The 13,689-nt window shown below is 39.8% G+C and overlaps 1 protein-coding gene across 3 annotated transcripts in view; it reads right to left on the bottom strand.

Annotated features, from left to right (window-relative positions):
* LOC309691857 (ephrin type-B receptor 1-like) overlaps nucleotides 1-13,689 on the bottom strand; it is a 133,867-nt gene that overhangs the window by 13,865 nt on the left and 106,313 nt on the right. For all 3 annotated transcript variants that reach the window (XM_082509852.1, XM_082509854.1, XM_082509853.1), the window contains 3 exons: nucleotides 7,948-8,195; nucleotides 3,179-3,246; nucleotides 2,397-2,544 (listed from right to left, as the gene is read on the bottom strand). In XM_082509852.1, the coding sequence (XP_082365978.1) occupies nucleotides 2,397-2,544; nucleotides 3,179-3,246; nucleotides 7,948-8,195 (464 nt within the window). The remainder of the gene's footprint in view (nucleotides 1-2,396; nucleotides 2,545-3,178; nucleotides 3,247-7,947; nucleotides 8,196-13,689) is intronic.

The following is a 13,689-nucleotide window of genomic DNA, read 5'->3' on the forward strand; positions in this document are numbered from 1 at the left end:
TAATCTAGTTTTCCTGTTGTTTCTTGTCAAATCTGTGTTATCCTAGTAAGGAGGTAACACTGTGTTTCACGACAGATAGATGCAAGCAAACACAAGTGAGCCCACTGAGTCACGTTGTTTTTGTTTAAGGAGATTCAAAAATACTCCCAGGCTGTACCCTTCCCTTGGAAAGGCTAAAACAGAATTTTTATTTGGAAAAATAATGTGAATAGTTTTTGATGTATCAAAATTAATCTGTTCCCTGATTAACAAGACCTTGGAAAGCAATGAAATAAAAACAAAACGTACATATTTTTGATTCACAGGAGCTAAAGTTTAAGTCAGTGACATCACTGATGAAGATTTAAAACTAATTTAGACTTCTTCTTGGTCCAGTTAACGATGCAACCAATGTAGTCTCCTACAACCAAAGTGCTAGTGTTCATGTCCTTGTCCCATGGCCCACTCTTGACTTGTGAGTCAGGTTGTGAGGTTGAGGCTCTGATTATTAGTTTTCTCACTAATGAACTCAAAAAGTGCAGAGAAAACGTAGCTGGATGCACAGGATGAATCAACGGTACTGAACAGGCCAATCACAATAGTCCTTACATTTACGTGTAAGTACATTACACATCTGTCGAGGGTTTTGCAGTTACAACATACCTGCATTGTAGATTTAACACAAAAGCATAAATCCGTTTTTAGACCTCAGAGGGTTAAATTATGAATTATATTTGTTTCCCAATAGGATAGCCTGAATCTTTATTCTTCCCATGGAGTACAGTACTCTGATTTTTCATTGCGAGTTCAAAATATTGCCGGATATGTCAGCAGGATATGTTGAGGCGGTGAATTTTCATTTGTCTGCACGCTATGTTTTAAATTTATGATCTCTTAAGCTTATAATTGAATTTTTATCTGCCTCAGGGTTAACATGTGTGAACAATATGAACGGCCAGGTCTATGCCTATAGGTCTATAGGATAATGGCCAATGCAGGACTGGCGGGATATAAAAAAAAAAAAGACTCAGTGAACGTTTTTGTGTGCAAAGGCATCTAAACTGTAACATGAACATCATGAGTGGCTCAACATAGTTTTTATTAGTGAGCAAGCTACTTGGCAGCTTGTGAGTACAGTCACAACCACAGGGACGAGTGAGAAGCGGCAGAAACAAATAACACAAATTGTTACCTTCAAGCAGTGTGTGACAACATGTTTAATGTAATCAGTCAAGCACATTTTAATTTAAAGTATTAACATTCAGCTCAAAGCACAGATGAGCTGAGGTACGGCAGCGGGCCCGTGAAGTCCGGCTTAGATTGATAAAAAAATCGGTGTGACAAACCGGCGATCTGACAAGCTGAGTCTTTCTAAAATGTCCAACTCACCACCCGCAGGACAAACTTCAATCCGGCCTTTATCAGTTTAGTCTTAATTAAGATTCCAGACTGGCTGCACCACACAGATAAGTGTGTAGGAAACAACACATATCACAGTCAAATTGCTGAACATATAAAAGTATGTATATATATGGAAAATACATTTCAATCATTTTATATAAAGGCCTCTATAAGGTAGATGAGTAATGACAAAGAAAGTTCTGACTGCCAAATATAATTGGTCGACAGTACTTGGACTACAAATGGACTACAAATTGAAACCACTATGGTTTGGATAGGAAAAATCGTATCCCTTTCCTACATATTCTATATACATTCACTTGCCACTTTGTTAGGTACACCTGTTCAACGGCTCATCAACACAACCTAATGCCTAATCAGCCAATTACACAGCAGCAGTGCAATGCATTTAGGCATTAGAAGACATGGTCAAGTAAACATGCATTTAGGTGACTCTGAACGTGGTAGGCTACAATTCACAAAGGCTTGCCAAAATTGGACAACGCACAAGATTAGAAAAATGGCACCGGGTCTGATGAATCCTAAATTCTGCTGCAACATTCAGATAGTACGGTCAGAATTTGACGCTAACAACATGATCTGTGCCACGAAGAATGAATGCAGTTGTGAAGGGAAAAGAGGTACTAGGTAGGTGTACCTAATAATGTGTATATTGAGTGTATCAATATACTGAAATCTATTTAAAGGGAAGAAATGTTTGGTAGTTCTTAATGACAGAACTGAACTGAAAACTTTATTTTAAAATGATTGACCTACTTGTAAAATGGTTAAAATTTGCATTTTCACCAATCCAGAGACTTTTCATTTTCTGTGTGTTAAACTGTGGCAGACCAAAGTTCTTAAGTGGTGCATCTTTTTACCTTTTAATAAATGTGAGTAACAGGCCAGAATCCTGGTAAAGAAAAGCTACCACTGCAACAAACATTTTGCCCACCTTTGGTCTGCAGAATGAAGGAATGCAGAAGGAAGCGTTAGTGTGTTTTTAGCTTACGTACCAGCGAGCTGGTGTAGGTGGGGTCGGAGGTGTCCTCCTCCAGATAACGTGATAAGCCGAAGTCAGACACCTTACACACGAGGTTACTGTTAACCAAGATATTTCGAGCTGCCAGGTCCCGGTGAACATAACTCATCTCCGCCAGGTACCTGTAACATCAACAGGAGTTATTGTATGAATTTGTGTTATCTGTAGCCAGCTACCTAGGCTACTATAAAAAGGTAATGGGATTTAGAGTTATGTGTGTGTGTGTGTGTGTGTGTGTTTGCCTGTGAGTGCATGTTATCACTGCCAGCTACCTTCGATAAAACAGGAATAGGATTTAATGTATACAGTAACATGTTTTTGTGCTATCACAGCCTGCATTTAACACAGATAGGCTCTAGTGTGCGTGAGTTTGTGTGTGTGTGTGTGTGTGTGTGAGCATTTGTCAGTCTGCCAAGCTGAAAAGTTGCAGTTTTACCAGTGGATTCAAATGCAGCGTATAGCGGAGGTTGCATGTGTTTATGTGCTCATATCAATGTATGTGTCCGTGCAGAGTCGTCAGGATGTGGAGACAGCGCATCTCAAGCTGCTGATGCACATGACCAGACAGCACGAATATCACCACATGAAATCTCAACATCTGAAAGAACTGATATCGCCAAAAGAAATCTAAATCCTCATACCCATGTCTGAAAGATTAGGAAAAGTTTCTTCTCCATCTTTATAGTAAAATGGATTTCTGTAGTGGGTATGTGTGCGCGCGCGTGTGTGTGTGCGTCTGGGTGTGAGTCTCAGTACCTCATTCCAGATGCGATGCCCCTCAGCATACCAACCAGCTGGATCACTGGGAACTGCCCATCATTTTGCTGTGAAACCATGAACCGACAGGATTATTCTTATTTTCCATTATCAGGTTTTTTCACTTTAGTGCTTTAGAAAGAATCTTGCAGGTAAGAAGATTTATTACCACTTCACAGAAAATGTCATAAGAGAAAAACATTTTTTACCCCCCCATCCCCTTCCCTATTTGCAGCACAGATGATGGTGTGTAAATGTGGTACGTTGTGTTACAGTTGCATAAAAAGAATTTGATCAAGATGATGCAAGTAAGAAAAAACTTGAACTTAATCTTTTGCAAGATTCCATTTTCTGCTTTCACTTCTTTGCTCATACTGTGTTCGTGTTGGCAGAGGCTGGCACAGGCTTAAAATACAGCATCTGAAACCCAACTATTGCTTCTTACTTCTATTTTAATAACTTTGCATACACCGACACACTAAAATCTTCAAGCACACTTCCTGCTGCGTGTTGGCCAGAAGGTTACAGAAACAGGTTTATGACCGGAAGGCTAAGATCGAGGTGGAAGAGTGAAAATGAATCCCTTTGACCTTCCCTCCTTACAACCACTGTGGTGCCCTTAGGAAAGGCCTTTAACCCCCTAGAGCCCAGCAAGTCAGACTGTGGTTAAAATTTGCAGCTTCCAGGTGTGTAAATGTGATATACTCAAAGGACGACTATCCTTCAATAAATAACGGTAATTAAAAAAAACTCTGAAAAAGGGACCAAGAAATTGCAAACTGTGTCAACACTAATATAACAAATGCTTTTACTACTAAGCTATTTTTCACACATGAACTCTGGGCAGTGATCTGCAGTTGACCTTCCTCACATGCGGCACACAACCGTAGAGAGTTCCCTTCAAATGCTTTTTTAAACTTCAGATGCCCCGTTTGGTTTAGATAGTTGTCCTGGAAAGGGTGTGCAAGAGGCAGGAAACAAGATAACCACTCCAGATTATTACCTGCACTCTTCTCTTGAACATCACATAGACTTTGTACAAAGGATCTGCAGGGTTCAAGACTGTTTACTGTGACCATGTGGGATATTAGCTTTTTTCCCCACACGGAGCTCACAGTCGGGTGACGAACAGAAAAGTTCAGGGCAGCAGTGCATGTGTGAAAACCACCCTGAAAAGAGTTAATTGAAACGCTGTGATAAAAGTGTTACAGCAGGCATTTTGGACCAATACAAAGTAGACAGCTGGAAATTCTACAAAGCCTTTTTGCCGTCAGATGTAGCTGGATGTCAGCTAGTTTAAAATAAATTTAAGCAAACAAGGTGCACGACCACCTTTATTGTTTATCACAGCCTGAAATGCAGTTTATGCTGAAGTTCAATAAGGAAAAGCTTTTCACATTCATCTGTCTGCATTCCTGAGTGTTCAGGCTGCTAGTCTATTCTTTACATCACTTCGGCTTTTCCACGCTTTCAAACTTAATTCTGTCATCATCACTCTGAGCATTTTCTTTTTGCACGTCTTCTGCTAGCCAATCAGCCTTTGACTCAATGCTTCTCTGCCATAGTGCCTTTCAGACTCTCATTCATGTGACAAGTCTCCTCAGAAACTCAAAATCTCCATCTGCTTCCTCTCTGCCACCACCTGTATGTAAATTCCAGGAGGTCCTGTCCTATTAGCAACATTGGGCCCTGCTCTACTTTGTAGCTTCAGCTGAGGTCTAATAGCCAAATACTCAAACTCTATAAAAACCTTCTCGTAATTTCTTCAAGTCATCTCCAGGAATACTTCTCCAGGCTTCTTTTAGGACATTCAAAGCTCCTCTTTGGATGTTGGCTGCATTTTGTTCTGATCTCTGTAAAGATGATCCCACACTACTTCAATAATGTTGAGGTCCGGGCTCTGGGGAGGCCAATCCATGACTGATAGTGTTTATTGTGTGTTTTTCTATCCAGTTATGCCTTTACTGCATTGACAATGTGTTTGAGGTCATTGTCATAGTCAAAAATGAAGCTGTTGCCAATCAGATAGTGTATAAATAGTATGGGATGGTGGCTGCATTTCACTGACTGAAGTGCAGCCCCAAATTGTGTCAAAGTCAGTATTTCACAGATGGCTGTAGACACTCACTGCTGTGTCTCATTCCTGACCTCCTTGGTACATACTGATGAGGATCTCAATTCATTCTCAGTTCAGGTTTACTTACATAGCACCAAATGACAACAGTTGCCACAAAGCATTTCACACTGTGAGATAATGACCCCAAAGGATTTGAACTAAAACTTTCAAATTTGGATTCATCATCATCCGTAAGACCTGTTGTCACTGATTTTCAGTCCAATTCTGGTGTAATTTAGCAGAACCTTTTCTCCCTGCTTCCCATCCTTAACAATGGCTTCTTGACAGCCACCCTTCCACTGAGACTATTTCTGATGAGGCTTCATTAAACAGCAGATGGATCAGCAGATGCATCTCTCAGGTCCTGTGTCAGGTCTTTGCAGGATTTTTTTCTTATCATTTCTTGGCATTCTTCCAACACGTTCTCATCCCAAAATGTAACATATTGTGTGTGTGTGTGTGTGTGTGTGTGTGTGTGTGTGTGTGTGTGTGTGTGTGTGTGTGTGTGTGTGTGTGTTCGGAAATGTCAGGAAACATGACAACCGCTTGGGAATGAATCTACACATGTACCTTTATTTTACTTTCTCATGATTAATTGATTTAGAAAACACTATCTGATACAATTAAGACCGTAGTTAAGGTTAGAGATAAGGCTATGGTTAGAGTTAGGATTAAGGTTGGGTTTGGGCTGGAATACACGGCTGGAGCGTGGGTTACCACCAGGAGTGTCATTCTATTGAATTCCATCCACAATCCGGTGCATATCAAAGGGACGCAGAAGAGTACCTTTTGCGTTTCTATGGGATGCCTCGGGACCTGACAAATCGTCAGGAATAAGAACGGTCTGCATTCTTCGCAGACTCAAATAAAGAAATTGGAACAAATGATGTGTTTTTGTGACAAGCTGCTAATAATAAATTGCCTATAGACATCATTTAAAGTTGGTTATTTGCCCAGCTGCATGTCATGTGTGGACAAAACAGTGCTTTATTCCTTGAGGTAGATTCCTTTTTATTCCTAATGATTGTTAATTCAGAGTTACAACAAACATTCATGTGAAAATGGGCAGGTGGAAGGACTGGATTGAAAATGAATGAAAAAGCAGCCAATGTCCAAAGAAAAAAAACTTTGGAAGACCTTCAGAAAGTCTGGAAAGCCATTGCTCAAGACTGCTTGGAAACATTTAAAGAAAGTCAGTCTCCTTGGAATAAAAAAATATGAAGAAATGAAGGGTCGCTCTAGACTTTTGCATAGTACTGAATAAGAAAAAGAAGTACAAAAAAAAGAAAGAGAGAAGAAAAGAACAAAAGCAAGTTGACCAAGACTATACAAAGGTGGCTTGGAAAGTTAAGAAAGTTCCTGTTTAGAGCTGCTGGAGGCTTTGTTGGATTTATGAAACATTTTTTGATAAAACTCAAAATATTTGCCTTTTTGCTACCTCACCTCTGGGCCAGGCTGTCTCTGTTTCTTATAAACATCACTGACATCCCCCACTGACATCTCTGCAGTCGAAGGTGTGTGTGTGTCTTTTAATTCACTTTGCGCATCAAACCTCACCTTTGATGCTCCTCTAGCCTAATCCTCTGCAGGCAAAGACCTTCTTCTAGGCACACTCACACACACACGGCATTGATCTTTTGGGTCTTGTGCCTCCAAGATGGTCACGCTAGGACAGCAACACCAGGAAGATCGATCATTGTGTTTGTGAATGTGTGTGTCTGTGTATGTGTGTGTGCATGAGTCATCGGGTGATTTCTGAGTCAAAAGGGGTCACGCTGTGAGAACCAAACATCAAAGAGTTTCTCTTTCTGTTTTTAGAGGCGCCTCAAAAGGAGGGCAGGATCAAAGAGACGGACAGACTGACAGACAGTCAGGCTGGCAGGATGAGGCGGAAAGAGCACAGGAAGGAAGAGAGGAGAAAGGGAAGCGCAGGAGGCTATTTCTGTCTTTGTGTCTATTTCTTCAAAAACTTACAGTCCTCTCTCCAACTGTTGCTCTGTTTGGTTATTTAGTTTGAACCGAAGGTGAAGGTGCCTATACTCAGTTACCGGTTTATTAGGTATGCCTAATAAATGAACAGATCCAGATCTGGTAGAGGTATTAAATATCCCAAAAGCATGTGATATAATACTGTACCATGTCAATGTGTGATGCTCAATCGTAATTTTTATCATTTGTATTTCAGACTGTAAATCGTGTGTTTCTTCCTGTCAGGCTGAAGGTGATGTTATCTTCATTTTTCTTAAGCATCATGTTGAGTTCTAGATGATAAATGGTTGGGAACTGAACCTGACCAACCACACCATTAGCACCTTGAGCTGCTGAGCAGTGCTGTCCAGACAAGTGATGGTTGTTCTTAGAGTCGCTAGGCAAAAACTTGCTGTAAGTGTGGAAAGCCTTTTTTCCCTCTTTTCAGTTATATTTCTCCTGTTTACGTTGGAGAAAAGTGTCGTAAGCCTTAATTATTAAACTTTAGTAAGCTTGGCTATGTCGGGGTTGATGCAGTTTATATTAATGGTTAAATACATCGACCCTCTCTGGACAGTAGCTGTGCGGTCGCACTCCTTATTCCTTGGGAATTTCCCCTCATTGGAACCTTAATCAAACCTTTAAATGACCCGATCCTGAAAGTGGTCTAAAGTGTAGCAGTTACCCTGAGAAATGAGTCCAGTGCTCCATTCTCCATGAACTCTGTGATTATCATCGTAGGCCTGCTCTTGGTGACCACACCCTCCAGTCTGATGATATTTGGTTGGTCAAACTGGCCCATGATTGAGGCCTCTGACAGGAAGTCCCTCCTCTGCCTCTCAGAGTAGCCCACCTTCAGGGTCTTGATGGCCACAGGGATTTCTTTTTTCCCCACAGGTTTCAGGCGACCTTTGTATACCTCACCGAACTCGCCTGAAAATATAAAAGGAGTCAAATTAAAGCAAATTCCGTTTTTTTCCCCAACAGGACAAAAAATGTGCACTAAAGTATTCCTTAATTTTGAGCTCTTAAATAAATGATTTACCAATAAAATGGGATACTAAATTACTGCATTTGAATCCCATTAATAATGTAAAACGGGGCTCAAATAAAAAATAAAAAAAACAGGCTCGAGTTCATACTGAGCACATTCTTCTTTTCAATTGGATGACTTAGAGAGCCGTGTGTGTGACGGAGTGCAAGTTAAACATACAAACACTGAAAGCTGAAAAGCTGCCATCTGCACCCTCGCTGTCATACTGATGGTCACTGAGCAGCTTCACCGGATTAGATTGAGGTCGAGGGGTTTTGCTCAAGGGCACTTTTTATTTTTTATTTTATTTTATTTTTTTATTTTTTTCAAAATGAAAGAACAACAAAAATTGGATCCCCTCAATAACCGCTCAAGGGTGAGGAAAGGTTGTGTAGCAGAGGTGGCAAACAAGATAAAAGGGACAGTGCCACCGTTGTTGCTTGGATACTCGGTTTTGCACATATTCCTCAAATATAATCTCTCAGGTAAATAAAGTCGGCCCGGGTTAAAGTGCTGGATGGAAATAGTGCGCTGCTAAGGCCGTATCAGGTTTGCCTTTTCATTAGAGTTTAAAAGAAATGTAAAAACATTTTGACCCCATCATCAGTCACGTGTCATAATGAACTATAAACTATAACAACGTTAACAATGCGTCTTTTTTCTTTTTGTTTTTTTTTGTTTTACACTTCCTTATTGTGACTTTTGAAACAACCAGGTTTCACAAGTCACATGATTATTCTTTCTGCTAATCCCTTCAGCATTTAAAAATTAGTTTTTGCATTGCTTTATTGAAGATATACTGTGTAGCACCTCCATAACAGAGCGGAGCGATGGCCGAAACACTACAATTTTCCTTCCTCTGTATACTCACTACAGCAGAAATAAATACAATACACTTCTTATAGAGTCCCACCCTCAGTAAATGACCTGCCGAAAGGCTGTGCTTCCAAAGTGTTTGGAACAAAGGAAAATAATTCATGTTCTTTTTTTAACATAACATCAGTTCACAACAAGTCACCAAGGTGGAGTAAGAAAATACAAGCAAATGCAACAAATAATAACAAAATACGGAAAGGAGATTCATTTTACCTTTAATAAAACTTTTAATAACAGAGTGTTTACTTCATGCTTTTTGTGCATGAGTATGTGCTGCACATTAGCATTATAACAATATATCTGATTTTTTTTTTTTTTACTGTGAAATGAGATTCTTTTAGTCTGTTATGTCATTTCCTGTTTTATTTTGATGACCTCTCGTCTCTTGTGCTTTGTATTCATCTCTACTTCCCCTGTCTTGTCATTTGTAATTAGTTTCAGTTGATCTCTGCTGGCTGTTCCCTCGTTATCGTCTGTGTGTACATATTGTCTCAGTCTTGCCCTTTGTTGTGTTCTCCCTCATGCTCTATTCCTCGTATAGTTTTGTTTTGTTTTTGTTTTAGTTTCTCGATTAAAATTAAACTACCATAAAAATTAGAGACTGTTTATTTCTTTGGAAGTGAGTAAACTTTCAAATTCAGTAGGAGATCAAGCGTAACCTATAGATTTGAGGTTCAATAGTTCACGTGTCTCTCATTACGGTTTTCTTTGTGTTTTGCTGTGAAGGAAGCCGAACTGGTTGTAACTTCAATGAACTCGTTCCTTGCGCAAAAAATTCCCTTTCTGTGACACAGATGTCTTTTGTCAAAATAAATGCAGCTTTATGCTGATTGGGGACATGAAAATTGAATGTCACTTCAAAATGAAAGTCCTCATCCCAGAGATAAAAATCGGTGTGTGAATAATGGATGAGTAATGGGAATTGGATGCCAGGCTGTGCCATCCTGTCTCACTGTGATCTCTGCTCCACATCTTACTGCTCATTAAAAACTATCTACTGTCACCACTGTAAACCAGTCGACGCACAGACGGAGAGGGAGAGAAAAAATGAACGGGAAGGGGATGACAGAGAGAGGGCTGTTATGAAAAGCGCAAGGGGTGGTTATGAGCAGGCAATGATAATAAGGACGAGGCAGGGAGAAGGGATGGAAGGATGGGGTTTTTTCTCCAAGAGAGGCCATGTCAGATGACATGTCACCGCTCTTCGGAAAAAAAACGAGGTCAAAGAGATGACGGGAAAATCAAAGGAAAGATTTAGTCTGTATTATAAACATTCTTGGGTCTACATTATATCTAAGTATGCTGCTTAGTAAAGAAGTGTCAGATGAGATATGGTTGCTACTTCCTTTTATAAATTTAAGAGTTTCATGATTTGTCTTCAGTCAAGTAAAGTGCTTTTTGTGAAGGACAATTCCTACAGTGTCAGTGATAGTAATACAAAAGGAGGAAAGGAGAGGGTGTTATCGCAGAGGGAGAGGATGAGGGAGTAAGGTGAGATATTTTTATTATCTCCTCGGGGTGCTTTCTTCTTTTATCTTCCCTGCTCAATCTGTTGTTCTGCTTCCTCCCCGCCCCCCAGCCCACCCCCCTTTCGGTTCTTTGTTTAGCATTTCGCTATACACAAACAAAAGTGAAACTCCAGAGGGGGCTGAATCACAGAGGGAGCTCGACATAGGAGGAAGTATCAAAGAAATACACAGATTAAAAACAAAAGGCAAACAGCTATGGATAAACTTTCACTATCACTTAGAAAGGTAGAGATCCGCCCGTTTGAGGGTTCAAGGTGCCCATCTCATATTACTCGGGCTCATATTTTCTCCTCCCTCCTTGCAGTTTTCAGCCCTCCTCTGTCACCTCTGGCTTAGGTGAGAAACCCTTTCACTGAGGGAAATAAACCGAGAAACGGGGGAGGGATTACCAAAAGCCTCTCAGAGTACCTCAACAGACCAAAGCCCACAGCACATACTCGCAGCAGTTCTAATTCACAACCTTTAACACCGTGAGCTCAATCGCTTTGAGTGTGATTGGTTTTGGTCAAAAGAAGAATAAGTAACGAGAATCAAAGTGTAAGATCTGAAGAATAACGTTTTACTCCTGTTTCTTGTTGACCATAAATTATGACCAATAAGAAACAGACTTAGGTCTATAAGAAATTTTGCATTTTTGCCTCCATATACCACTACTGTTGAATCCAAAAAATATAGAAAGATTAAAGTGCAGACATTTAGCTTTAATTCCAGGACTTCAACAAATGTGTTGCATTGATTAACACGCCCTCAGTTTCAAAGGTTAAAAAGTAATTGGGCAATTGATAAGTGTGTCAGTTGTCATGGCCAACAAACTACAAGAAGCTGACGGTGGCTACAGTTAAGGTTTAGCAGAGCATCTCAAGGGAGATGAAAAAATGTCTCTCAATTAATTTTCAATAAAATGCTTAACATCACATATTGGCTGTAAAGATGTAAATTTGTGGATGAAATGCACACAGTCAATGTTTAGATTTATAGAACCTGATCAACTCTCTGTGGTCACGTTCTAGTAAAGGATATGGGAATGCTACAAATTAAATGTACCTTTTATACTTTTTAACAAAATGTATTCACAGAATCAAATTGTATTATAGCAGGATAGCTATTCAACTTACCAAAGTGCCGAAAGAAAACTCGACTACTCAGTAAAATTCTTCTTCAGTAAAAGTCTTGGTTACTTGCTGGTTACACAGTTTTTGCCCATCACTTGTGATGGCAGCTGGCTGAAATGAACAGTTCCATTTAAAAAGGTTGGTTACATAGTAACAACATTAACAATGACAGGGGCATCACAGCTAAAATTCATGGTGGAGGTGATCCTTTCTTTTCCATCTCACACTTGACCAGAAAAGAGGCAGCGCCATGGTCCAGACAGGGAACCCAGGTCAGATAAAAAAATAACACTTTATATGAGCTGACAGCAGCTACGCTTGCAGTTGCAGTGGGTAAAAAGCCAAAAAGAGCTGAAATGTGAGAGTAACAGCAACCATCTGCCTCTGGCAGTTATTTTTTATATATTATTAAACAGTAATAAGTTTCACGAAATTTGACCAGAAAGGTTTTATGCAATCTTAGAAATGGCACGATACCACTTTTTTATGTCCGATACCGATACCGATATCATAAATTTGGATATCTGCCGATACCGATATGAATCCGATATAGTGTTTTTTAATCAACAAAACTGTTTTTTTTAAATATCTTGCTGCATTTTGTATAAGTTCATACTCAAGTTTAAAACAACAACTACACTAAAGCTATTCTGTTATACCTGTATGCAAAAAAAAAAAAATTTCATAGTTCAGCAATACTGATCAATCTAATAAACTCAAACCTACACCTTCCTCCCTATTCTGGTATTTTAAAGAGTACTTAGCGTAAATATTAAGCAACCTAACTAATAGGGTTCCAACTCCCAGCAACAACAAAATTAAATAAATAAAAAATAGGGAACCACCCCTCACGCTCCACCTCATGATGCTTAATCGACGTAATCAACCTTAATTTGATGCAGTGTGAAAAAAAATGCACAGAAATCAATTATTTTTCAAGAAATATTAAATAGATTCAACATCTTTCTTCAACAAAATTGCAGACTGCACAGATGGTACCTTCCCAAAGGAAAAAGTACTATAGCTTACTAGGGTATATTAGACTTAACAGTTACTATATGCAGTAATGGACTTCTATACATTTTACATCAGATTAAAACTTTGGGTGTAAGATTCAGATAAATATTGAATAATTAAAAGCGAGACATTTTAAATGAGAATAAGAAAGAAAAGTATGTCTTTGTGCCCCCTTTTCCCTGTTAATGCCCTATCGGCCCCCCTGGCTAAACTTTGCTAGATCCGCCCCTGCACAGTTACCAGCGTCAGCTACGTAGAAAAAGATCCTCGAGTAGAAAGTAATATTAAATACATTCTAACAACAGCTGATCAAGCTTAAACGTGCTGCTGTTGTTCAGCCGCTGGTTTCCTCTTTCTGGTGCAAAGTGGGCCAAAAGCAAACAAGAGACACGGACTTGCGACAGAAAAGCCGATCAGCTGATCATTAAGCAGTTTCATGATTGAAGTAGCAGCCGGAGAGCGAGAGGCAGTCGCTCGTTAAGCTTAACGCAGGAATGCTTTACAAACATTCAGAGATGGACTTACACACTTGCTTTACTTCTCTCGGGGATAACTTTGTCGGAGATGAAATGCCGGGTTGCTAGCGAAGCTCCAAATGCTATCCAGACCACCGACAGGTCCCGCATGCCACAGCCGCTCTATCACGTGATGCATACTGCTCCGACGTGCTAACGTTCTGAGGTGAGTTACGGCGTGTTGCAAGTTTTGTGAGGTGCTTTCGTGATATTTAATGGATCGGATTACATTTTTTATTTTTCTCCGATATCCGATCCAGTAATTTAGGTCAGTATCGGACCGATACCGATACGTAATATCGGATCGGTCCATCTCTATGCAATCTTGCTCTAAAACAAAGGACA

The sequence above is a fragment of the Aulonocara stuartgranti genome, assembly GCF_965226115.1.
Source record: "Aulonocara stuartgranti genome assembly, chromosome: 17".
NCBI classification, from domain to species: domain Eukaryota; kingdom Metazoa; phylum Chordata; class Actinopteri; order Cichliformes; family Cichlidae; genus Aulonocara; species Aulonocara stuartgranti.